Source organism: Rhinoraja longicauda, chromosome 3, assembly GCF_053455715.1.
Source record: "Rhinoraja longicauda isolate Sanriku21f chromosome 3, sRhiLon1.1, whole genome shotgun sequence".
Classification (NCBI taxonomy): domain Eukaryota; kingdom Metazoa; phylum Chordata; class Chondrichthyes; order Rajiformes; family Arhynchobatidae; genus Rhinoraja; species Rhinoraja longicauda.
This window is the reverse complement of record NC_135955.1, coordinates 27,988,130-28,014,929: the sequence shown is the minus strand read 5'-3', so window position 1 is coordinate 28,014,929 and position 26,800 is coordinate 27,988,130. Positions and strand designations below refer to the sequence as shown.

Genomic DNA, 26,800 nt, shown 5'->3' with positions numbered 1-26,800 from the left:
TAGAGTGAGATGAGGGGAAGGGATGGGGCAAAGACTGGTAAGCGATAGGTAGGTTCAGGTGAGGAGATGTGAGATCCACCCATCTATCCCTCACCTGACTTATCGGGAAAAAGACAGGTACAAAAATAGAGTCAGATTCCCCAACCACCACAATTTCTCTGAATGATAAACAGATTGAGCAGTAGCAGGCTCTCCTCTTGTTGCAATGTTTGCGTGTTCTACAACTGCCTTCACACATTAATTGTCAAAAGGAAAGTTTTATCAGTGACACCAACACAAAATAAATGACAAATGAGAGTCCCTCTCTTACCTTCCCTGCCAAGTAAAGCATGTGGGTGTCGGGATCATAGAACGGAAAGAGCACTCCCAGAGATCCATCCAAATCCTCCTCCCGTAAAGGCACAGAAAAGTTGTCCTATTGTTATTTAGAAAGAAATGGTGCTTGTTAATGAATTGGACCAAAATCTTGAAAAAAAATAGGGAGGGGGTTTACATAGAACAGCAGAGGAACAGAGCCGTCGGCCCATGATATCTGTGCTGAACATGATACCAAATTAAACTAACCCCTTCTGCCTGCGTGATCCACAGCCCTCCATTATCTGCATATCCATGTGCCTATCTAGAAGGCTTTTGAATGCCACCTTGATATCTGCCTCCACCACCACCTCTGGCAGCATGTTTCAGGCACCAACACATTCTGTGTAAAAAAACCATGTGTGATTAAAGGTACATCTCCTTTAAATGTTCCCCCTCTTACCTTGAAGCTGTGTCCTCCAGTATTTGACATTTCCATCATGGGAAAGATTCTGACTGTCTTCCCTATCTATAGCTCTCATAATTTATTAATTTATAATAGATCTCCCCTCATCCTTCAATGCTCCAGAGAAAACAGCCCCAGTTTGTTCAACCTCTCCTTATAGCTTATACACTCTAATCCTGGCAGCAAATTGTGACGAACCTCTTCTGCACCCTCCCCAAAGCCTCCACACACTTCCTGTAACGGGGCATCAAGCACGTTTCCCATCGCTACGCCACGGATTAGACTGATGATCGCACTAATCGGAAGGCTGGTCATTGTGGCCTCCCTCTTCAAAGAGAACATTGGACATTGAAGGCAAAACATAGCTATTCCATTCATTCATTACACATCAGCTGTTGGTGCATCAGGAGTATTCTTGCCTATTGTGGTATCCAGCCCCATGACTGGAGAAGGTAAATCCTGGCTGGCTCTCCAGTACCACAGAGGGAATGCTACACCTTCCAAAATCCTGCCTTGCTGATGAGAAGTTAATTTAGTCATAGAGTCATAGAGTGATACAGTGTGGAAACGGGCCCTTCAGCCCAACTTGCCCACACCGGCCAACATGTCCCAGCTATACAAGTCCCATCTGCCAGCATTTGGTCCATATCCATCCAAACCTGTCCTATCCATCTCTCAGGAAAGGGCAACAGATCCAAGGACTCCATTTTGGAGAGTAGGCAATTTCTCTCTGATATCCCCATGAACATTTAGCCCTCAACAAACACCACAAATGAATCACCCATTATCACATTCCTCCTTGTGGGAACTCACTGTGTCCAAAATTCTTACAATGCAACAGTGACTATATTTCAAAAGTATTTAGTGACTGTGAAAACCAGTAGAGCATCCCAAGACAATGAATCGTGTCACAGAGAGACAAATGTCTTTTTAATAAATAATTTATCCACAATAGTTCCATAAATTAATTGATAAATGACTAGTGTAGGAAAATAACTGCAGATGCTGGTACAAATCGAAGGTATTTATTCACAAAATGCTGGAGTAACTCAAAGTCCTGCAGGTTTGTAGATTAATTTGCTTCTGAAAATTATACCTAGTGTGTAGGATAGAACTAGTGTATGGGTGATTGTTAGTCAGCATGGACTTGGTGGGCCAAACAGCTTGTTTCCACACTGTACCTCTACCCTAAACTAAACTAATATTCATGCAGTCTAGCCCAACCTTCCATCACCAGGTTTGTATCATGTAGATCCTAACCAAGGCCAAATGTGCCTCTACTGCTATTTTAGGCACTGAGTTCCAGAGGTTCAATCATTCCCTCTCTAGTCCTACTACCCATGATTTTAAATCTAGGCCATTTAGTTTTGGACCCCTTAGAAAACAAACAACCCCCACATACAAGGCAATTTAAATGGAGCGGAGTAGCAGAGAGAACTCGGCTTATAGGTTTATAAATTATTACGGTGAGCACGCAAATAGGCTGCAAAATGGCAAATGGTTATCTACTTGAAGGTCCAGAATGCCAAAGGAAGGAGGTAATCCATTTTAGTCTTTACCAGGTGTAATTAGGCATTTTAACAGCTAAATTTAGTTTATAATGACATTTTTGGTGCCCATACATTGGTCCTTTAAGATCATACTTGACCCTTCTAGTTGACCTTGTGTTGGTTGTGCTCCCACAATGTGCCAAAGCCAGCACAGAAATGGCAGTAAAATTCTATGTCAAGGTTCCCATGAATTTACCACACAAATGTGTGGAGGGAATGAACAGACAATGTTTCGGTTCAGATGAGTCTGAAGAAGGCTCCCGACCCGTGTCCACACTCTCACCTCTAACATGGATGGGGTTCAAGTCCTTTCCCAGAGATGTGAGCTCATTATTCTAAGCTGCCACTCCCAGTGTGGTGTTGTTGGACTGCTACTCTGCAGGAGATGCTGCCTTGCTAAGAAGATATTAAACCAAGGTTATCACATGGTATAAATGGAACTATTATAAAGGCAAGCAGGGGAGTTCTCCTTGGCTTCCTGACCAATATTTATCAGTTTTTCTGGTCATTGTCACCCTACTGCTGGTGGGATCTGGCTGGGCAAACATCTGCTTATGGTGTTTGTTTTTAATCTGACGACACTTCAAAAATGTTTAATTAGTTACACACAGCTCAGGGACTCCCTGGGGCTCTGAAAAGATATAATGGACACGATCTTCCCTATTATGGGCGGAACAGACGCTGTCTCACAGTTCAAGCAACCTGGATTAGGTCCTGTCCTCTGGTGCTGTCTGTGTGGAGTTTGCAAGGTCTACTTGGCACCGTGGGTTTCCTCTGGGTGCTGCGGTTTCGTGCCACATCCCAACATGCAGTTTGGTAGGTTAATTGTCGCCAGTGTGTCGGTGAGTGGTAGAAGGATACTGAGGGGAATGTGGAGAGAATAAAATGGTTTAGGATGGGAACCCGTGCTGTGTCACCCGATGACTTTTTTCCTGATCGATTATTAGGTGGTAAAAGATAAACAGAGCCATGGTGTTTCTACCAGTCAATGAGATTAATCAAGACAATTTTAAAGGGAGATCATAAATGGTGGTCTTTGGAAGAATTCACGGCCACCTACTGGTCTTGAAATAGTTACTGGCAAGGCAGGAGCTTGAGGTAACGGGCTCCAGTTGCAGGCTGTGGCCTCAAGGTGGCACTGTAGCTCCACTGAATAATGCAAGACACCAACAATCAATAATGCAACATCTATCCAAACCTAATGTCAAATGCCTGTACTCCACCGTTTTATTCTCTCATGTCACAAGCTCAAGTTGAATTTATTTTCGCTCATTAAACATAGAGATTCCCGGTTCAGAAAATATCTGCCATTCTGAAAATTTAAATTTATTCATTTAGCCATAAGAACTAGGATAACAAGGCATACATGCACACACACGCATACACACAAAGACTTGGTAGTATATCAGCATTCCTTCATTGTCTTACTTTATATACTCACACCTGGTATCACCATTCCTTTACTATAACAGAGCAAATATCCTGCAACTCACCATCTACAGCACGCAGTGAGTACATTAACATACAGAAGATAGACCCACTCAGTGGGTCAGGGTCAGACACTGGAGAGATGATGTTTCGGGACATAGAAAAATAGGTGCAGGAGTAGGCCATTCAGCCCTTCGAGCCAGCGCTGCCATTTAATATGATTATCTAAAATCAGTACCCCGTTCTTGCTTTTTCCCCATATCCCTTGATTGCTTTAGCCCTAAGAGCTAAATCTAACTCTCTCTTGAAAACATCCAATGAATTGGCCTCCACTGCCTTCTGTGGCAGAGAATTCCACAGATTCACAACTCTAGGTGAAAAAGTTTTTCCTCATTTCAGTCCTATATGGCCCACCCCTTATTCTTAAACTGTGATCCCTGGTTCTGGATTCCCCCAAAATCGGGGACATTTTTCCTGCATAGCTGGTTAATCCCTTAAGAATTTTATATGTTTCTATATGTCGAGACCATTGACCTATTCCTGAGGGTCAGAGGAAAGGGGAATGAGAAATAGATACGGTGATATGGAGAGATATAGGACAAATGAATGAATGATGTGCAAAAACTAACGATGATCAAGGAAAGGTGAAGCCCACAATGGTCCATTGTTGGCTGTGGTCCTCGATTCACCTACTCTGGGCAGTCTCTGTGCATCTACCCAATCTATTCCTCTCATGATTTTATACACCTCAATAAGATCACCCCTCATCCTCCTGTGCTCCAGGGAATAGAGTCCCAGCCTACTCAACCACTCCCTGTAGCTTAGACCCTCTAGTCCTGGCAACATCCTTGTACATCTTCTCTGTACTCTTTCCAGCTTGACAACATCTTTCCTATAACATGGTGCCCAGAACTGAACACAATACTCTAAATGCAGTCTTATGAATTTATGAAACTAAGATTGTACCACCGTCAGGCCCCCCTAGCCTGTCGGGCTCCCACAGCATCCACGTACCTGATCCCAGAGAACGATTTGCCGATTGTTCCACTTGGAATATCCCGCTGACAGGATCATTTTCAAATTGCCCAGGTACACGACCTTGATGGCCCTGTGGGCCAAGCGGTTGGATTCCTGAAAACGATTAAAACACAGGCTGTGACTGAAGGAAGAGGCAGACACGAGCTCACACAGAGGTCAGATGGAGCAAGGTAACCATGACCAGCAGCGCTCTCACACACGCCACCTCCTGAAGCATCCCACTTACATCTTATTGACCACGCTAATCTGAAGAGTTACACATACACTAGTTTTTTTGTGTGGAGAATTCAATGACATGCAATGTTTCTGCAGCAGACCTTAGCTTCCATCTGCCCTTATTCACTGTGCAGCCCGCTCAGTGCAGGCTTCATTAAAGAGCTCTAAAAAAGTATTCTATTTTACTCCATTTTATTTGGACACATTCACTTCTTTAAAATATTGCATGAGTGGGAAAGAGTTTTCATTTTAGTTTAGAAATACAGCAGGGAAACGGGCACTTCAGCCACTGAGTCCATGCCGAGCATCGATCACCCATTCACACTAGTTCCATGATATCCCACTTTCTCATCCACTCCCCACACATTAGGGCCAATTAACCAACAAACCCACATGTCTTTAGGATGTGGGAGGAAACCGGAGCAACCGGAGAAAACCCACGGGGTCAAGGGAGAACATGCAAACTCCACAGACAGTACCCGAGGTTAGGATCGAACCTGGGTCTTTGGTGCTGTGAGGCAACAGCTCTATCACCTGCTACAGTGTGCTGCCCTTGACAGGCCAAATGGGGGCAAGGGGGGGGGGGGGGTGAGAGCGGGCGGAGAGGAGGTTATGTGACTAACGTTCCAGAAACTCACTCAGTTATGTATGCACGTTTTAAAATAGCCATAATGTTTCAGAAAATCTCAGCAACGGTGCTGTCATGCACACGCTGCACACTGACAAGCAAGAGAGCCTTGAGAATAAGCGACCATGGTCTGCATTCTTCAGTTTCGGCTTCCTTTGAAACTTGCAACATTTTTGTTAAGATGTTGGCAACAATTCAATGCAAAGTTGCGCAGAGCAATGGTTCCCTGCGTCAGACACTCATCGACAGCTTAACCTCAAAGTAAAAGTCAGGGAAAACTGCTCAACTCTGTAAGCACCAAAGTGCATTCACTAATCCTCACTCTGCTTACTCCTAATGTCATGCAATTATTTTTTTCAGCAAAGAATGGGTGGTCTTACATGCGAGCCACGATATTACACAAAGTGCTCCGATGAACACAATTTGTCATTTAAAATTATTTCATGAACTGCGCAATTTGTAAAAACATCTTTGTCATTTTGAATACAAATCCTACAAAACTCCCTTTATCCTTTACTCTCCCTCCTAACCAACAAAGTTAGTACCGCACTGACTGAGGTAGTTTATTTTACTTTAGTTTGGAGATACAGCGCCGAAACAGGCCCTTCGGCCCACCGAGTCCACACCAGCCAGCGATCTCCGTACACTAGCACTATTCTACACACTAGGGACAATCTTTTACAATTTTACCAAAGCCAATTAACCTACAAACCTATACGTCTTTGGAATGTGGGAGGAAACCGGAGCACCCGGAGAAACCCCACATGGTTATGGAACATACAAACTCCGTACAGACAGCAACCTTAGTCGGGATTGAACCCGGGTCTCTGGCGCTGTAAGGTAGCAAGTCTACCGCTGTGCCACAGTGCCGCCTTTAACTGTGCAGGCAGTTTCTCAGTTAAACATAAAAGGCCCCACGGCAATTATTTTGAAGAAGAACATATAAATTCTCTTTGATGACCTGGTCAACTCCAACCCACAATCAACTTGAAAAGGACAGATAACCTTGTTGTTGCCACAATGTTCATTCTGGAAGCTCTTTACGCAGTTTGTTTTCACCACATTATCATAAAAAACGTCTTCGCAGTAAATACACGCTAAGGCACCTCTTAGGAATGCTATCAAACAAAATGTTACAGTAAGATGAGTTAAAGAGGGAAAGCTGTCCAGGAGGGAAATTCCTGAGAAAGCCCGGGGAGTGGCAGCTAATGATACAGCAATTAGAAATGAGAGCGTCTAGAGGCTGGAATTGGATAGTGATCAGAAGCAGTCAAAGTCGGGAGATGCGGAAGGGGGTGGTGGGAGGAGGGGGGTGGGGGAGGGTAGGGGGGAATGGAAGCCCGGGGGGTTAAGGGGGGAGGAGTGGAGTCTAAATGGCCTGGAAAACCACCAAGGAAATTTGGGAGATGGCTGGATTTGGAGCCAAGTGATCAGTGGGTGGTTGCTGAATCATGCAAGTTAATCCAAGTACAGCAGAGCCATGGAGGAATTTACCCTCCTTAGAGGTGGAAGACAGGAAGCTGGGCAAGAGTATGTTGGAATGCTTATGTTCAGGGTAACAAGTATGGAGATCCAAGACAACGAACAAATGCAAGTTCCTCTAAGTCTTGTGTAGGAAGGAACTGCAGATGCTGGTTTAAACCGAAGGTTGACACAAAAATCTGGAGTAACTCAGCAGGACAGGCATCGTCTCTGGAGAGAAGGAATGGGTGACCATTCTTCAGATTAAAGAAGGGTCTCCACCCTAAAAATTCACCCATTCCTTCTCTCCGGAGACACTGCTTGTCCCGCTGAGTTACTCCAGCTTTTTGTGTCTATCCTCTATGTCTTGTGATGACATTGTAGAAAACAAATTCCTGAATTGTGAGCTACTGTTTTCCATTGCAGCGAATGTAATCTTTCATTCCTACCTGTAAAACCTTCCCTGTGTGACTGTCAATTATTCGAATCCTCTTATCCTTGCACGTAGTCACCAAATGGCTGCCGTTGGTATTGAAGGACATGGAGAGGATTGCATCCTTGTGGCAGTCCAGGATTCTCACTGGGTTGTTGATCAGCGATTCTCCTGAACTCAGGTTCCAGATTATTATCTGTGACAATGAAGACAAAGCAAAGCTTGATGAGCCAGTATTTAACAGGCCATATAACCTCCTCATCATCAATCAGGAGGCACAGTTTACAATTTACTAGAACATTTCCTATATTGGAAACCTGTAAATCAAGAGCACAAACTAAAGCTGTATTTCCTGGAGAAACAAGGGCCTGCACATACTGGCTTACAAAAAAACCCCATAAAGTGCTGGAGTAACTCAGCAGGTCAGGCGGCATCTCTGGAGGACATGGATAGGCAATGTAAAAAGGGTCCCGACCTGAAACGTTGCCTATCCATGTTCTCCAGTGTTGCTGCCTCACCTGCTGAGTTACTCCATCACTTTTTGTCCTTTTGTTAGGAGCTGCCCTGATAAACTAGGCATTGATTCCTACATCTCATTAATGAGTGAAGTAAGCCACTCTTTCCCTTCTATCCCCCACTACTATTTAGATTCCCCGTAAATACATGTTTGTTTTTTGTCTTCACCACTCACAGTAACATTGCTTCGTGTTCTCCCCTCTCCCTGGTTGGAGATTCTCCAGAATTCCCTTTACTTATCAGTGAATGCTTCTTCTCTACGGTCCCAAATTCTGGTCTCCCCCAGACGCGCAAATATTTTCACATCAGTCTTATTGACCCATTGTAGAGACTTATCTCAGGTCTCCTATGGCCTTCTCTTTGTGATCCCAATTGGTTGACATTATGAAATGGATCATCGGTATCGTCACAAGTGACGCTGATGAGCGCTGACCTCGATGACCTCTGCCTCTCTCCACAGTGATACCTCTGATTCCCGCAAGTACTCTCAGCATTCCATTCTCTTGCACCTCAACCTGCCATTTCCGACACAGGCTCCTAAAACTGGCGAATTCAATGTTGAACCGTGGACTGCCCACGGAAGGTGAGATGTTATAGATTATAAGTTCATAAGTTATAGGAGCAGAATTAGGCCATTTGGCCCATCGTCTACTCCGCCATTCAATCATGGCTAATGTATCTTTCCCTTTCAACTGCATTCTCCTGCCTTCGCCCCGTAACCCCTGGCATCCTCACTAATCAAGAATCTATCTGTGATGGGCTTCATAGCAATAAAATAAGAAGCCAAAGGCAAACAAGTCACAGTGTGAGTGGATGGAGAATTAAACTGGTAACTCAGAACCACACTTCTATTTACACCTGCCCCTGGCAGATTAGCTGTGATTAACAAGACTTCAACAATTCTCGCAGTCGATGCCAATCTGTATCATCCATTTTCTCCTGATCTCTATCCCATCACAGCCATTCCTACTTCTCCCATTCCTCTCCCTCTTTTCCAACTTAAAACTCATCCGCTTTCTCAACTTTCCCAGTTCTGATCAAAGATCATTGACCTTCAACTTTAATTCCGATTTTCTCTCTCTTTCGATGCTACATGAGCTGCTGAATGTCTCCAGCACTTTCTGTTTTGTTTCAAATTTCCAGCATCTGCAGTATTTCGTTGCTTGGGCAACTAGACCAATAAACGTGACAGATTTAAACTATTTCCGCAAGTGAGGAAGTCCTGAACATTGTTCAACAAAAATCCAGACCTTCAAAGAGTGAAGTGAGGAAATAAAACTACATTCCAAATCTGTTTAAACTGGTAAACAGAAACTGATGCAAGGCCAATTGTGAACATTAAATTTGATATAGGCAAAATTGTTGTTGTCAAAAGATATTACAGCATTATAGGAAGGATTACTGGCAGGATATGAAGGATTTGTAGAGGGCATGAAAAAGGTTCACAAGAAAGCTGCCTGGATTAGTGGGTCTTAACTATAACTTAACTATTGGACAAAAGTGGATAGTTTTCTCTGGAACATGGCAGTTGAGGGGAGACCTGCAGGAACTATATATAACCATGCAATGCAGAGAGGGCAGACAATCAGAACCGTATCCCAAGGGTGGAAATATCAAAAAACTAGAGGGCACCTCTTTAAAGTGCAAGTGGCAAAGTTTAAAGGAGATGTGTGGAACAAGTTTTTTTTTAGACAGATAGTGGTGGGTGACTGGAATACATTGCCAGGATGATGGTGGAGGGGGTTATGACAGTGGCATTTAAGAGGCTTCTGGATAGGCACATGGATATGTAAGAAATGGGCGGATATGGATCACACACAGACAGAGGACATTAGTCTAACTTGGTACCATGTCTGACGCGTACATTGTGGACCAAAGGACCTGCTCCTGTGCTCATCTGTTCCTTGTTCTATAGTAAGGGGTATGTTTAAGAAGCAGATACTTGGATTAGGTCACTAATCAGCCATGATTTCATTGAGCAATAAAACAGGTCTAAAGGCTGACTGTTCTCCCCTGGCCCCTCAGAGCTGATGAATAAGTTAAATTCTACAAGTGGAAAGTACAGCATAGATGGTGCTCTTTCGGCGCTTGTTCTTGTGTTGGTGTTTAGATCCTGAGAAATTAAGGAAATTAGCCCAGGTACCTCAGTTACTACTTCCTTTACTGTGTAATCATTCCCTCTAATCCATTAAACATGAGCCAGAACAAAAACAAGTTAAGGCAAATAGATTATTGCTCAGAGAGGCAGAGACAGAGAGAGACACGCACAGTTAGAGGTAGATACACAGGATGGTTCAGGTAGAATCAGGCAGCTAGAGAGAAACACAATCATTCAAGAGGGGGATAGATATAAGCAGTCATAGTCAGTCATAGTCATACACATACACATACACACACACACACACAGACACATACACACAGACACAGATACAGACACATACACAGATACAGACACATACACAGATACAGACACATACATACACACAGACACATACACACAGACACATACACAGACACATGCACACAGACACATACACAGATACAGACACATACATACACACAGACACATACACACAGACACATGCACACAGACACATACACACAGACACATACACAGATACAGACACATACATACACACAGACACATACACACAGACACATACACAGACACATGCACACAGACACATACATGCAGATACAGATACAGACATATACACATACACACAGATACAGAGACATACATACAGACACAGATACAGACACAGACACATTGACACAGATACATAGACACAGCCACACAGACAGAGACACAGACACATACACATACACACAGACACGTACACATATGTATGTAGATACACATGCCTGTGATGAGAGAAAGAGAAAACATTCAAATGCATATAAATCCACAGACACAAACACACATGGCAATATGCAAACTGAAATACAAATGGGATATATTTAATAGGAACCCGAGGTGAAAATTTTTTACACAGAGGTTAGTGGGTATATACTGTATAACAAGCTGCTAGATTAGGTAGTTTAGGCAAGTACTATAACAACATTTTAAAAGGCATTTACACAGGTATGTGGTTAGGAAAGATTTACAGGTATATGGGCCAAACACAGGCAGGAGGGGCTGGCATAGATGTAGCACCTTGGTCGGCATGGGCAAGCTTGGTGGAAGAGCCTGCTTCTCTGCTGTATAACTCTATGACTCTAAATCACATTTTTACAGGGAGAGTGGTGTGTGCCTGGAACACACTGCCAAAGGGTGGTGGTGGAGGCAGATGGGACCGTGGTTGAAGGGCTGCAGCAACATTTTGCAGGGACAATAAATTGGGATTTAGTTGCATCCAATTCTCACCCTCAGCTCAGTGAGAGACACAATCCAAGGGATGAAAATAACACCACTCTGCGGTGCACAAGGCGGGACTGTCACTGTGCGATTATGAGACAAATAATTGCCCAGCGAGAAAACAAGACATAACTTTGAAGGTCCACAGAGATTTGTTGTCCATATCTAGCTTTTGAAGTAACTGAGCTTCTGTAGTTTTGAGAAGCACTATCTCACTGGTGAACTTTGAAGTGTCTTTAATCAGACTTTATCTTGCACTAAATGTTGTAGCCTTTATCCTTTATCTGTGCGCTGTGGACGGCTTGATTGAAATCATGTATAGTCTTTTCTTTGACTGGATGGTACGCACACAAACAAAAACTTTTCACTGTAACTTGGTTCACGTGACAATAATAGACTAAACTAAAGGTAGGTTTTCCAGACAGTTAGTTCCCCTCTTACCCGGTAATCGTATCCAGCACTGAACAAGATGTCCCTGGCGGTTGGGTGCCATTCTATAATCCCCACTCTTCGTGAATGGGATTGGAGGTCTTGCTTTGAAGTAGTTATGTTTTTGGTGACGCCATGTTTCGGAATTTCCCATATCTTAACCTGTCCATCGGCAAAACACAAATTTACAAGACTGCATCAGGAACAGACCAGCTGTCAAAGAGAGTGCTTTCAAGTCATTCCTCGAGAAATTTGGTGAAGCAAGTCACAACCAGTCATATCCTGTCTGATCCTTTAGGCAACCCCACAGCAACAAATTGCATTTATGTAGCTCCTTTTATAGAATACACTGTGCAAGGTGGTGCTTGGGAACAATGGTGCAGCAGGTGGCGCTGCTGCCTCAGCTTCAGCATCCTAAACTCTTGGTTTAGATTTGATCCTAAACTCTTGGATAGAACTTGCACCTTCTCCTTCACAGTCCCCCAAATGCTCAAATTTCCTCCCACATCCATTGATGTATTGTTGGTAAATTTATCCCTAGTGTACAGGTGAGTGGCAGAATCTAAGAGGAGCTCATTGAAATGAGAAGAGAATAAAAAAAGGGGGCTAATGGAGAATTAATCAATATGGTGCTTGATAGCTAGCACAGACTCTTTGGGCCGAAGGGCCTGTTTCCACATTGTATCCCTGTGACTAGGAATGAATTGGAACAATTGACGTGTTCGGCAACAGATGAACTGAGTGAAGACTGGCAATGTCACCTCCATCAAATTAGCCTTAATAGTTAAAATAATTCCAACTAATCTTTGTATTTCGCATCATTCTGGTCCTTCCCTTCACCATTCCTAATGTATGTTAAATGATTCCTGAGAATTTCACTGCAGTGAGGTTTTCGTATGAAATGTTAAAGACTTCTGTAACAAACAAAATCGTAAAATGCTTCAACCATCAATTTTCATTGTGATCCTTCCCTCGGCTGGAAAGGGACAGAAATAATAGAACCCACGGGCCTACCGTGCTGTCCTCCGAACTGGAAGCAATGATGTAGTCGTCAAATGGATTCCATTTGATGTCCAACACATTTCCTTTGTGACCACAGACCTTTGGCTGATGTGGATCGATCTTTCCTGTCTATTACAGAATTATTCATGTTAACATCTTCTGCTCAACAAAATCCTGAAAAACTGGAGAGATTAAATAAAGACCCATTTATCTCCTCAAGGTCACATTGTGTGATCATGAAATACACAGCCGGCGGATGAGGAGAAATGCAAAGGGAAATGTCAGGACACGCAGCAGTGGCAACTTGTACAGTGACTTGACCACAACATTGACAAATGATATCTTAAAATGCCTTTGTAAAAATAAGCAGGCTCAATCACGGGTTCATTCAAACCAGCTTTAATGCAGGTTATGTATCTAAGATCTATTCCTGTTGATGTCGAAATTGTATTGACAATTTAAATCTATTTTTAGGTTGGCTCCAATGGGATCTTAGAAAAAATATGCCGGTCTACAGTGTAAACAAGCTTCAGACTAATAAGTATGAAAAAGATACGTTCAGCGTCTTCCTGATTTCAAATTATTTCATCGTCAATAACATACTTTTTTTTAAGTGTAGTCCCCATGGCATGCTTGAACAGGCAGCTCATTAGCTCCTGAAAATAGCAATGAGGTAATGACTCCGTCATCTGTTTATGGTAAGATAACTCAAGAGTGCCTCTTCTCTTTGGAAAGGTGCTGAGAGAATTTTACCAGCATGTAACCTATTGGCTTTAGTTTAGTGACGTGTAAAAGGTATCACTCACGCCACAGTGCAGCTTGCTCTCACTGTTGCACCATGTTGTCAACCTGGATTCTATGGTCTGGTCACTGCAATAGGACCTGACCACAAGCAGAGCTGAAAGACTCCAAATTACAATCCACCAAATTACGGCCACAGACCTGGGAGAGATAGTAGCCACACACACACACACACACACCAAACAAAAAGAAAACAATCTTCTCAAACCAAAACAAAGTAGGAGATAAATTACACTGGGCACTAAGAAGATTCGCAAATAACCCTTCATTACAACAACCTTGTGAGCTCACAGCAGCTTAAGAATGACGAGGTTAATTTCATTATGCACTATACCGAATTGGTGACCTGCATTTCATCTCTGCTAGATATCTCCAGTACTCAATTTCAAATGCACTATACTGAATTGGTAACCTGCATTTCATCTCTGCTAGATATCTCCAGTACTCAAAGACTACCAACCACACACCACAACACAAAGAGAATTTCCATTTTTCAAATTGAGACCCACAGGAGCAGTGAAATTCCAGCTCATCTGCTGATGGTAGATCAATATACACTAAACCCTTGTTATAACGGACCATGTGGAGGGGGAATGGTGTCCGTTATAACAAGGTTATAACAATGGTGTCATTATTGCCGATTGTCCACTATAACCGAGTATGATCTATGGCATTTCAAGTGTAGAGACCCAACAATGAAATATATGCTGAGCAAGAACTGCACTCAGGTGCCTTTTTTCAGCTGAAACATTAAACCAAAGCCTTATCTGCCCTGAGCTACAAAGCTCCAAGGTCTTAATATAAGGCGGCACAGTGGCGCAGCGGTAAGTTGCTTTCTTAAAGTGCCTGAGACCCGGTTCAATCCTGACTACGGGTTCTGTCTATATGGCGTTTGTACGTTCTCCCGGTGACCGCGTGGGTTTTCTCCGGTTGCTCTGGCTTCCTCCCACACTCCAAAGGCATACTCGTTTGTAGATTAATTGGCTTTGGTGAAATTGTAAATCGTCCCTCGTGTATGGTGTGAACGCTGGTTGGCGTGGACTTGGTGGGCTGAAGGGCCTGTTTCCGCACTTTATCTCTAAACTAAACTAAACTAAATAAAGCAGAAAAGCAGTATCTAGAATTTACGTAGAGAAGCAGGCATTCAGTCCAAATGGGGCTGTTGTTTGCCCTTCACATGAGCTCCCACCACACCTCACTTTACTTCACTCTATACTTTCCCCACTGTTACTTCCTCCCAAAGGCACATCAAGCTGTATCTTGGCCAATCCCATGAACAATTTATTTTTCCATTTAGATGTAGAGGACAGCTACCCAACTAAAGTCATGTTGGTGCTAAGGCCAGGTTGGGATTGGTTGGGATACAGTCAGGTTTTAAAGTTGGTTATGAATGAAGCATTTGCAGAAAACGATGCAAAAATGAATTCTTTACCCACAGAGCCAAACTCCCACAGTTGTCCCCTTCAACTATACCTACTAACGTTTGGACCATTGGCAAAAAAGGTGGCCAGATGACCATTTAGCCTAATTTGCACCTCATTCTAGGAATAATGTCACTGTCAACTGCATACTAAAAGGCAGCCAGTCAAAAACATTGACTGATGAGATTCACTTCAGACTATGAAAAAAGTATCAAAGTTAGCAGACCAAAAAGAGGAGGGAAAGAGAGGATTACTTCCCTCATTGATGGGATGTAGGAATCAATGCCCAATTTATCATGGCAGCTCCTAGCAATACTATTCAACTGCTACAACTGATTTTCACTGGGTAGCTTGCTGGATAGTTTCTGAAGGTAATTAACCTGCTGGCCTGCAATTAAATATAGGCAGGCTGGGTTGGGTGAAAAAAAATTTTTTTCATTCCATGGACACTGGTGAATAATGGCTTTTCAAACAATCCAATACTTTTATGGCCACCATTGCTGATAGATTTAAATTCAATTTTTATTTAATTTTTAATTACAATTTCCCAGTTGTTATATTGGGATTTGAATTCTGGTCTTTGGAGAATTATTAATTCCAACCATCTGGATTAGTAGCCGAGTAATGTAACCACAATGCTAAATGCCTTACAGAACAGTACCGCGTAGGAACAGGCCTTTGACCCACAATGTTTGCACTGAACATGATGCCAAATTACTAATCTCCTCTACCTGCTTGCGATCCATATATCTCAATTCCCTGCATATCCATGTGCCCATCTAAAAGCCTCAAATGCCACTATCCAATCTCCACTACCTCCACCATCACCCTTGGCAGCACATTCCAGACATCCACCACTTTCTGCATTATAGATCATGCCCTGTACACCTCCTTTCAAATTTGCCTAATTCGACTTAAAGCTATGCCCTCTAGTCTTTGTTAAAAATCAACAAGGGGTAGTTATAGGTTTGCATGGAACCTACATTTTAAGATGGCTACATTGGGTCAAACAACCTGTTTCCATGAGGTTCACTCAAAATACACGGTTGAGGTAGTCAGCAAGAATGCTTTTCTCTGGATGTCATGCCGATTTCCTTCTCAGGTGATTCAAGTATAAAATAAGTCAATTGGTAGTAAGACGGTATGGACTGAATTGGTGGACAAAGCCAATGGGTGATGAATCCATTCTAAACATGTTCTTACACTTCATGCCAACAAGATTTGTAAGCAGTTCCTACCTGGCAGATGGGTAAGACATAGAAAGCTCCTCCTCCTGCACACTCGGTCACAACAGCGATGAACTTTGGGTTTACAGAACAGAAATAGTTGTCTTGAACACTCCTGGTGATGGAAATCCCATCGTAGCAATTCTCCTTATTGGCAGGCTTCCCATAGACGTGGCGGAATTTGGAGTTGCGGTAGGGGGGCCGCCATGTCATCTGCAAGAAGGAAAGTAACTGGTCGTAACAATGTTTGATAATTAACATGCCTTTAACAACCGCAGGCAATTTACAGGAGTCTTATTAGACGAAGTTGACAAAGATCAGAATAAGTGTAAAGGACAGTTTCCTGTTTTAATTCACGGGATGCTCACTCAAACACCAGTGTTTATCATCCATCCTTAATTGCCCTTCGGTGGAAATTATCCAAGAATCAGGAATCTCAAACAGGTTAGAACGAGTAACAATGGTGATTACTTTCCCTGAAAAGTAAGAGTGAATCTGTTGGGTTTTTATTATAGTACTAAGTTACATTGTCACGGTTACTGTTTATTCTGGTTATTTAATGCATTTAATTTTAAATTGTTTCGCTGGGTCAAAGGATTTGTATGTATGCTGATGGATCAGTAGTTGAATAATTTAATCACTATGTTCCTGTCAGTCAGTCATTGCCAACAAGTCAGTGTTGAATCCCATCACCGACTCCATTCCCAAGCTGGATTCTTTAACCACATCCATCCACCTTTTCTACTGTTTTCCTCAATGCTTCCTTCAACTGAGCAAGCTCAAGCATCCTCTCTACTCAGCTGTTCACAAGATCAAAAGTCATAGGAGCAGAGTTAGGCCATTCGGCCCATTGAGTCTACCCTGCCATTCAATCATGGCTGATCTATCCCTCCCTCCTCACCCCATTCTCGGAACATTCGTACATTACGGAACACACCAGACCAGGGCTGGAGATCCCAGACAGGTGATCAGAGCTCTTCAATCTCTGCAAAACAGCTTGTCACAATGGATTTTACACTCACGAAACAAAAATCCCCAATCTCACAAAGTTTCCTGTGAAAATAACCAGGTGAATTCAATTCGACTCCTCCAGCTGAACTAAAATACTAGGACCCAAAATAATCAGGTGTCATGTTCAAATAAACCTTATCCTCATGACAGTTTTGGTGAACATTTGTCTGCTCTAGATAGACTGATTCTTTGCAAACCTTGTAATGACCGTCAGCCTCAGGAGAACTAATGTTGTGACCCAGGACACTGCCATTCTCCCATCAATTAGCAGTGACAATATGTTACTGGAGTCTGTTCACAGCTTCACATTGAGGGTCCACAGTGTCCACCAATCTGTCCCTTGATGTCAAAATTAACACATGCGTAGTAGAAGATGTAACTGTTATCTCCAAGCAAAACAAGAGCATGGGCAAGCTACAAACTGAAGAAGAATACCAAAGTATATACTAAAGTAATACCAAAGTAAATACCAAAGGTTTCTTTTTCCCCTGACTAAGGAAGGGTCTCGATCCGAAACGTCATCTTTTCCTTTTCTCCAGGGTTGCTGTCTGACCCGCTGAGTTACTCTAGCTTTTTGTGTCTAAACAAGGTCAGTATATATCTATCTGGACAAACCAAGTACAAAAGGAACAGATTAGTGTACAAGCGATCTGATTAAGGCAATTGAACCATCACCCCACCTGTGAATACCAACTCCCTTGAGATCAAGATCAATGTTACATTAGCCTCTTTGATTACTTTTGGTCACTATCCACTGCAGTTTAGTGATTTGTGTACATGGGGGACTGAAATTGCTTTGCTACGTCAGGGCTCCTGGAACTTAGCCATGAAAAAAATATTCCCACCTGTTTTTTCTCAGATTCAGAGTGAATCATGTCACACCAGAGCACATTTCACTCATCCACCACAAATTTGCCTATTAGTTCAGTCTGCCTATACCTTTGTTTGGTTCCTGGTGCTGACTACCCAGTTATCCTACCTCCTAATTTAATCCCATCAAGATAGACTGATTCTGTCGTACATTCATGAATGTGGGGGAAAACGTACACAAAGTTCTAGGAAATTTTGATTTTCCTTCTTCTTACGCCAGTCATGATCACACACTTCCCTTTCTCTGCAAGTTCCAGCATGACAAAGCCCTAACATGCCTGCACTCCGCTAGTTCAGGGCTTTTCTTGCTCATCCACTCCCTTGACCTTGATTTGCCATTTATTGCTAAGGCAATAAATGCGAAAGCCGCGGATGCCAATAGGGTTAACAAACTCATTGGGAAGGCTGTCTCCATCCTGGGGGTGGAGTTGGATTCATGGGAGGTGGTGTTGGAGGGGAGGATGCTCCACACACTGTGGAGCATTTTGGACAATACAGCTCACCCCTTCCATGACGCACTGGTCAACCTGAGGAGTACCTTCAGCAACAGATGGGTTCCACCAAGATGGAGTCCTTCTTCCCTGTGGCTATCAAACTGGACAACTCCTCCCCTTTCTGTCATGGGGTAGACTGAACCCCCCACCCCCCAATCTTTGCACATCCCCAATCCTTTCCGCTCGTCACTTTAATTTCATGTTTCGTGTATTTTGTGTTTTATGACTGTTGGCAGACCAATTTCCCTCCTGGGATAAATAAAGTTCTATCGTATCGTATCGTATTGTATTAAAGATCACAGACTCTATCATGGCTCCATTTTCCTGCACCAACCCCAGATCCTTTCATACCCCCAAATCTGCAGATCATTCCTTTGAATTAACTCAGTGACGGAGCCTCCACACTCTTCCAGCACAGAGAATTCATAAGATTCAGCGGCATTTTTCCTTCTTTCAGCTCTAAACGATCTAGCTCACAGTGTGCTGGTTCTGGACTCCACAGCCAGGGGAAACATCCTCCCTGCATCCAGCCTGTGAAGAACTGCACCAGGGTATAAACCAGGGAGAAAGCACATGCATGGACAGATGGACATGCCAAGCTGCACATCCCCAAATCACATTGTGTAGTCTTTCATAAATGTCCATATCTCTTGAGTACGAATGGTGGTGAGCCATTGGAATTCACCAGGGGAGGTTGTGAAGGTTTGGCAGCTAAGTTGAATCAATCAGTAGATCTGTAGATTTGGGGATAATAAAGGAATTAAGGGATCCGAGTGCAGGAAAATGGAGCCATGACCTTGATGAATAGCAAATCAGGGCCAAGCAGCAAGAAGAGCCCTGTTTTTGCAGACATCCTTAAGTCGATTTTATCCATAAGTTGGAAAATACACAATAATCACTCAATGTGTTAACCGTATCTCCACAGTATTGTAAGACTGATTTAAAAAAATCATTACTAAAAGTGGAGAGCACGTAAGAGGAAACTTGAGGGAACACACTTATATGTATGCTACGGACTTCTGAATGTAATAATATTATGGGAGCTCGCTCATATCTACAGGCGTCCACAAGTCAGATGTTCATAACCTAGCGACAGCCTGTAAGTTGGTACTTGAACAACCTAGAGGCTGTAACAAAGGGTTCTGATTGAGGAAACAGCTAATAAAGAGCAGAATGTACAAAATCTGAAAAGAAAATGCTGTATCCACTCAGCAGGTCAAGCAGCATCTTTGGTGGAATAAACAGAGATTACACTTCAAGTGATCCATTGACTCAGTGTCTATTTCCACAGTTGCTGCCTGGCCTGTTGAGCGTTTCTTGTTTTAACATACTTTTTTGCATACCTATAATACCTGTTAATTTTTAAAGGACTCTCCTTCTTCCAGAAGGAACTCTCTTTAAAAAGCTTGCATGTTAACACTCCCAAATTATATGCCTACCCTAATTGATCTTTGCTCTGCTCAGAGTCAAAGCTACTGGTACAATAAACTGCTGATAGGCTTGAGAATGCTCTCACATCTACTGCTGTATCGCATAAGGCCTTTGTAAAATGGTGTGGGAGAAGGGAAGGAAAGATAAGATTACAGATAGGCAGGAAGACATTAACCTAACAGCCAATTTCATATTTCAACGCTGGAAATTGACTTTATTTTGTTTTAGGAATTCCAACAATTAAGGTTTTCAATCCACACCTCAGAAATATCAAGTTAGTCAACTGCAGTGTTTGTTCGTCCAGATTAAAACTGTGCAGAAGATACATGGCGTTCACACGGAGTGGGCCGCTGGAGGCCCTGCAGTAGCCCCACATCATTCGTGTGCGTCAGGTGCTCCTGGAGGTCTCACAAAAATGGAATGAGCACACGGATTGGATGTGGTCTGCAACGGCATGGAGCAACATTGCAGGACATTGACAGCATCGTCAGGCCAGGCCGACCCCAGCAACACCAACCCAGTGCCACCGGCAAGACAACAGGTCTTTAAGGCCAAGGTAATTTTTTTTTTGGAACGTTGAAACTTGAAGGAGACAAGATGGCGGCAGACACATGGCAACTCTTCGTATGCTGCCTCAGTGGAACCTTCTAACACTACAAGCATCACGCTTTTGTACTGGGGTATGAGTGCTCATGTATTGCAAGGTTTTACTGAATTATACCCAAAACAAAGAATTTCACTACAGCTACGTAACTGTGACAATAAATTATCATTGAACCATTGGGAATTGTATCATTCCTTTTTTTGGAGCAGAAATGAGTTTGAAAGAAAGGAATTATGGCTCCGATTGGGAGGCCATGGTGAGCAACTTCACCTGGGCACGGTCTGGTTTTGTCCAATATTGGACCAAGTGCAGTCTGGCTGATGTAGGAACCTGTTATCAACCAGGGAACCTCCAGCCTCAGCTCTGTGCAGTGCTTGAAGTTCTGCCTCCTGCCGACATTTCTTAACCCACTCTCACCGCCCCCCCCCCCCCCGCCCACCTACCTCCCAGTTAAATGTGCTAGGAGGGGAGGCCCAATCTGCCCTCATCCCCATCAAAACCCAGTGTCTGATAAGGTTCTGAACCCATAAATGACCCAGTTTTCTCGAGCAGTGAAATGGAGACAGGAGCGATGGGCTGGGGGTTTGGGTGGTCTTTAGGTTGACCAGAAAATAAGTGGACCATTTGTGCGATATATCGCTCTAGGACCAAGCACGGCCTTCAGAACAGAGAAAACTAAACCATGGCTTGCCATGGGGAAAGTGAATAATTAAAGCAGGTATTGTTTTACCATGGAGGAAATACATCTTTTTAAACTGCTGTAGTGGCGTTGGGACACTTAGTGTCATCAAGGGGACTGTGTGTATTCAATTCCCTTTCTGATCAAAGCTACCACAGAAAATCTGCAGAGACTGTTGCATTAAATGAAGCCATAATTTACAGGAGCAAACAGAGCATCTCATAAGTGATCTGAGGTATAATTACTGCCTGGGAAACATTCCCACAAGGAAGTATATGACCTGATTGTAGCTCATTTTTAATAATATAATGTCCATCCATTAATGTATTGTGCATTGAAATTAATAATGTAATTAAGGGGTCATCAAATCATTCGGTTGAGGAGTCCATTCAGCCTATTATGACAATGCTGGTTTTTTGACGTATCTATTGAAGTATTCCCAAGCTGTCACTTTTCCCCCATTGCCCTAGAAATATTTTTGCTGCAAATATGTCTCTGATTCACTGTTGTAGGTTCAATAGTCAATAGTCGTTTATTTGTCACATAAACATAAATGTGTAGTGAAATGAAACATTACCCGCAGTTCAACAATAAGACCAATAAGAATAATCAATAAAAATGCAATAACACATACAATCATAAACTAACACCAAACATTGACTCTGTTTCCCCCATTCTCTGGGAAAGCACAAGCAGAAATTGTACTGATTTTCATCAACATAACAAGCTGTTTTTGCAGGTCCAGCTTGAACAGGTTCAGTGCAAAAGCTAGACACAAGGAACTGCAGATGCTGGTATACAAAAAAAACATCACAGTGCTGGAGTAGCTCAGTGGGTCAGGTGCACCTCTAAAAAATATGGATATGTGATGTTTTGGATCTGAAGGATCCTGACCTGAAACATCGCCTATCCTGACCCGCTGAGCTACTCCGGCACTTGGTGAATGAACTGGTTTGGCCGGGCTGACGCTAGCACAAGCCAGATTGCCAAGAACTTTGGTTCCATTATGAGTTAGAGCATATGAATGAGGCTGGCTGTTTAATACAAGACTCTGGAAGCAGTATATTGCCAATAAGCACCATTGACTGCATGAGACATTGAACCAAAGTTACCTTGGCTTGGCTGAGTGTTAGACATTCTCCAAGAGTTCTCCAAATTAAAATTGCTCCCTCAACCATCACCAATTATGTTCACACAGTTCTTTGGGTTTTTACTGCAAGCAACGTAGCTGCTGTGTTTGCCTGCATAGTACTGAAGCAATACATTTGAGTACCTAGAACCTCTGATCATCTGCTAGACATGGAAAGGCTAGTGCATAGGAAACTAGTTCATAGGGAGATACAAAAATAAGCAAGGAAATAACAGCACAATTGTTACGTTAATGGACCAGCAATCCTGAGGCTGGATTGATAGTTTGGTTAGAAGAGGTTAAATGTCTGATTACGGCAGCTGAAGAGTTCACATTCAGATTTAAATAAGGTTGGAAATTGCTTGGATCAGCTGGTCACTAAGGTAAGGAAAGCTTAGTGGTCATCTTTTGACCATCTCTGAAACAACCAAGCAACCTCGTGCCCAATAACTGTGAGTCTAGCCAGGAAGAGAAGAATAAACAGTACAAAAGGAAACGTAGTCTGTCTGCAGATTCTGTGCCTCTTTCCCAAGGCAGCTCCCAAGGCGGATCACAGAAGACACCCTTCTGCTCCAGTTCTGTGGGTTCTGAGGTGGCTGGTGGGCACAGTGCTAGAAATGTTATCTCTGCCCCCGAAGAAGCAGCTGGATTGTCCGTGGGGTGTGTGTTTCCTTCTATTGTTTACACAAGTATCTCATGTGCTCCTACCTGATGGGCAAGGTTCTCGATCCTGAAATCTTCACCACTTGAGTTGTCACGGACCAGAGATTCCCACTAGTTAGTGTGGATGTCCTCGGGAGCTGAGCACAAGGACGCTCGGAGAATATCCTTGAATTTCTCCCTCTGCAAACCTGACAACCACTTGCATGGCAGGACTTAGAACAATGCGACCACTTGGGGACACTGGTATTGGGCATCTAGAATATGTGGCCTCCCAGAGAAGTTGTTTGAGTGCAATTAAGGCCTCGATGCCAGAGCAGTGTCCTAGCAGTGAACATTAATATTGATCCACTTATCTACCCAATGAATCTGGATGATTTTGCAGAGGCAGGTTGGTGATATCTCTCCAATGTTTTGAGGTGCGTATTTAAGTAGTCCATACCTCAGGAGAATGCATGAAGAGAGGGATTACTACTGCCTAGTGGCAGTACGAGCATTATGACTAGTTTGAAATTCTTGATCTTCAAATACTCTTTACCTCAAGGTTGTGCTACTGCATCAAAGGCTATGGTAAATCCCATCATCAAAGTCTGCCATCACTGTGAGCTTAGTTTAGTTTAGAGATGCAACGCGGAAACAGGCCCTAGAGCCCACCAAGTCCGCGCCGACCAGCGATGCCCATACACTAGTTCTACGCCACACACTAGGGACAATTTACAATTATAACCGAAGCCAATTAACCTGCAAATCTGTGCATCTTTGGAGTGTGGGAGGAAACCAGGGCACCCGGATAAAACCCACGTGGTCATGGGGAGAACGTACAAACTCTGTACAGACAGCATGCGTAGTCAGGATCGAACCCGAATCTCTGGTGCTGTAAGGCAGCAACTCTACCGCTGCACCACCCTGCTGCTCTCACCTGAGTGAGAAGAGGCAGAAAAGTCTAACATACCAACTCAAGATCTGCAACGACATTAGAACAAGGACATCCCTGCTGGATGTTTCCATTAGTGGGAGAGTCTAGGACCAAAGGCCATAGCCTCAGAATAGAAGGACATACCTTTAGAAATGGAGATGAGGAATTTCTTTAGTCAGAGGGCGGTGAATCTGTGGAATTCATTGCCACAGGCGGCTGTGGAGGCTGTTATTGGGTATTGTTAATGTGCAGATTGACAGATTCTTGATTAGTAAGGGTGTCAGGGGTTATGGGGAGAAGGCAGGAGAATGGTGTTGAGAGAGAAAGATAGATCAGCCACGACTGAACGGCGGAGTCGATTTGATGGGCCGAATGGCCTCATTCTGCTTCTACAATTTATGAACATGCTGGAAGCTGAGGGGCGAGGGACATCAGTCACAAATTCACAGCTTAGCTCCTGTGTCTTCCTAGTGTAATTTATGCCAGAGGACCACAGAGACTCTGTAAATCTGACCGTCTTCAGGGAAGGAGACAAATTTAAATGCAGTAGTTACAAAAGGTACCAATGCTGCCTGTTACAAGGGACATCGTCTCCAAATAAGCAGAAGATTATTGCCTCAAAAGCAGGCTCAAAAGGCATAAAGATTTTGTTGGAGGCGCGAAAAGGGAAGTTTGGTAGCGCGGTGGAGTAAGGAGAGAAAGAGAAAAAGAGATTAATTTCTTGACTCTTTCAAAAGATCCGAGTAAAAGGCATAATGGATTCCTACTGTGTTGTGGGGGTGTATGATTACAAATTGCCTTTCCACATTAACGACTGCAAATAAAGTGGAAAGTTCATTAAAACTATACATGTGAATGTTAGCCCAGTAAAACTACATTGCATGCATGATCACACCACAGTCATTTAATGCCCCTGTGTGGGTGTTCCTGACTAAGTTGTTATAATGAAGATTGCCTGCTGAAAATAAGCAACTGCATGTTCCACCCACCTGATGACATGTCCTTCATCTCTTATTCCACTCTTGGGTCTGCCCTGGCTTGTAACTCTTTCAATCACCCCCTTATAACAGCGATCTCTGCTCATGAACAAGCTATTGTTTAAAGCCGTTTGACCAAGGCTATGGTGCAGGCTGTAGATGGTGAAAAACAGATTTGTGTTTCTATTGGGCATTTTACAACCTCAGGCCTTTCCCAAATGGTTCACAGCCAGTGTAGGAAATGCAGGCGGCAAGTGAATAGGTACGTGGATAGAAAACGTTTGAGGGATATGGGTCAAACGCAAGTAAATAGGGCGAGTTTAGATGGGCATCTTGGTCAGCATGGATGAGTTGGGCAGAAGGGCCTGTTTCCGTGCTATATGATTCTATGCTTCTAAGTGAGATTATGAACAGAATTCGTTTTGAGGGAGATAAATACTGCCCTCAGGATGCTGGGGAAACCCAATGTTTCTTCCTTAAAAAGAGCTTTGCAAGTGCAACCAACCAAAGCAATCATTGACATGAATACAAGTTTCTGGTCAATGCCGGGCTGTTAATAGCGGGAGCTTTCTGTGGACAAATCAACTGTCCCATTTTTTTGTGCTACGACAGTGACTACAATTGCTGTGGCAAAGCACTTTGTGACCTCCTTACGTTAAGGATGAAACTCTTGGAATGCATGTTGCTGAAAATGCCATCTGTAATCTAAATGTCCTCTGCTGCCCAGTACTAATGTGGAAAATATGTCTCCGACACCACAGAACATTAGTGGCAATGCTGCACCATAAAAAGGTTTCAACTTCCCCCTATCCCTGTAATCTCCTCCAACCTGACAACTCTCTCAGATCACTGTGTTCCATCCACTCTGGCATCTTGCCAGAATCCCTCCATTTTAAACATTCCACCAATGACAACTATGCCTTCAGCGACCAAAGATCCTATGCTCTGGATCCCCTCTCCAAAGCTCTCTGCCTCCCTTTCAGCTGTGTATGGCACTCGTGCCAAGTTAAAAAGATGCAAATACAAATCCCACTCCCAAGACAAGCTCAACACTCTGGTATGGTGTTTCCTTAGTACTGATGGAGAAACAAACTTTATCTAGTCATTAAACTAAGATTTCCATTCCACTCCACTCCAGAGACCTGAGCATCAAATCGTCACTGAGCAAGACAGTATCAAGAGTGTTGCACTGTTGGAGATGCCATCTTTCGGATGAGAACTTAAACCAGGATCCCATCACCTCTCCCGGAGAAAATCCCCTCTCTCTGGTTCTTGGTTCTTATGGTTTTGCAAAGGAACAGGGGAGCTAGTCTGATATCCTGGTTTACCACTAGATTTACCGCTTTTTTATAAGTCAGTCTGCATCCACACAGCGGGAAAAGTGATAAAGTTGCCCGTCAGGTTCCTGGTAAATCCTTCCCCATTTTGCCTTAACGGGTGAGTGCCCAATGGTCCGTTTGGCCGTGGTGGACAAAATAGCTTGTTTCCATGCCTTATGATACAGTGACTCTCCCATGATCGAGACATCATCACTCTGGTGTTTGTGGGAGTCTGGTGTAAACCCATTTGGCTGCATCCAGATTACAACACTTAATCTACAGTACTACTCAAGTTATTGTTGAAGTACTTTGGGAAGTTGTGAAAGCCGTAAAAATGCTTGTGTAGTCTTACTTTCCATTTAAAACTTTCCTTCAAAACAAAACCCTTTGCTTTGATTTTGTTTCTTCTCTACGTGGCTCAAATGCATTTGCAAACTCTCCTA

The 26,800-nt window shown here is 43.3% G+C and overlaps 1 protein-coding gene across 4 annotated transcripts in view; it reads right to left on the bottom strand.

Annotated features, from left to right (window-relative positions):
* The window catches only part of LOC144590791 (coronin-2A-like), a 118,506-nt gene that overhangs the window by 11,330 nt on the left and 80,376 nt on the right, over positions 1–26,800 (bottom strand). For all 4 annotated transcript variants that reach the window (XM_078395225.1, XM_078395222.1, XM_078395226.1 and 1 more), the window contains 6 exons: positions 16,280–16,480; positions 12,832–12,948; positions 11,830–11,979; positions 7,531–7,710; positions 4,753–4,869; positions 311–415 (listed from right to left, as the gene is read on the bottom strand). In XM_078395225.1, coding sequence (XP_078251351.1) covers positions 311–415; positions 4,753–4,869; positions 7,531–7,710; positions 11,830–11,979; positions 12,832–12,948; positions 16,280–16,480 — 870 coding nt within the window. The remainder of the gene's footprint in view (positions 1–310; positions 416–4,752; positions 4,870–7,530; positions 7,711–11,829; positions 11,980–12,831; positions 12,949–16,279; positions 16,481–26,800) is intronic.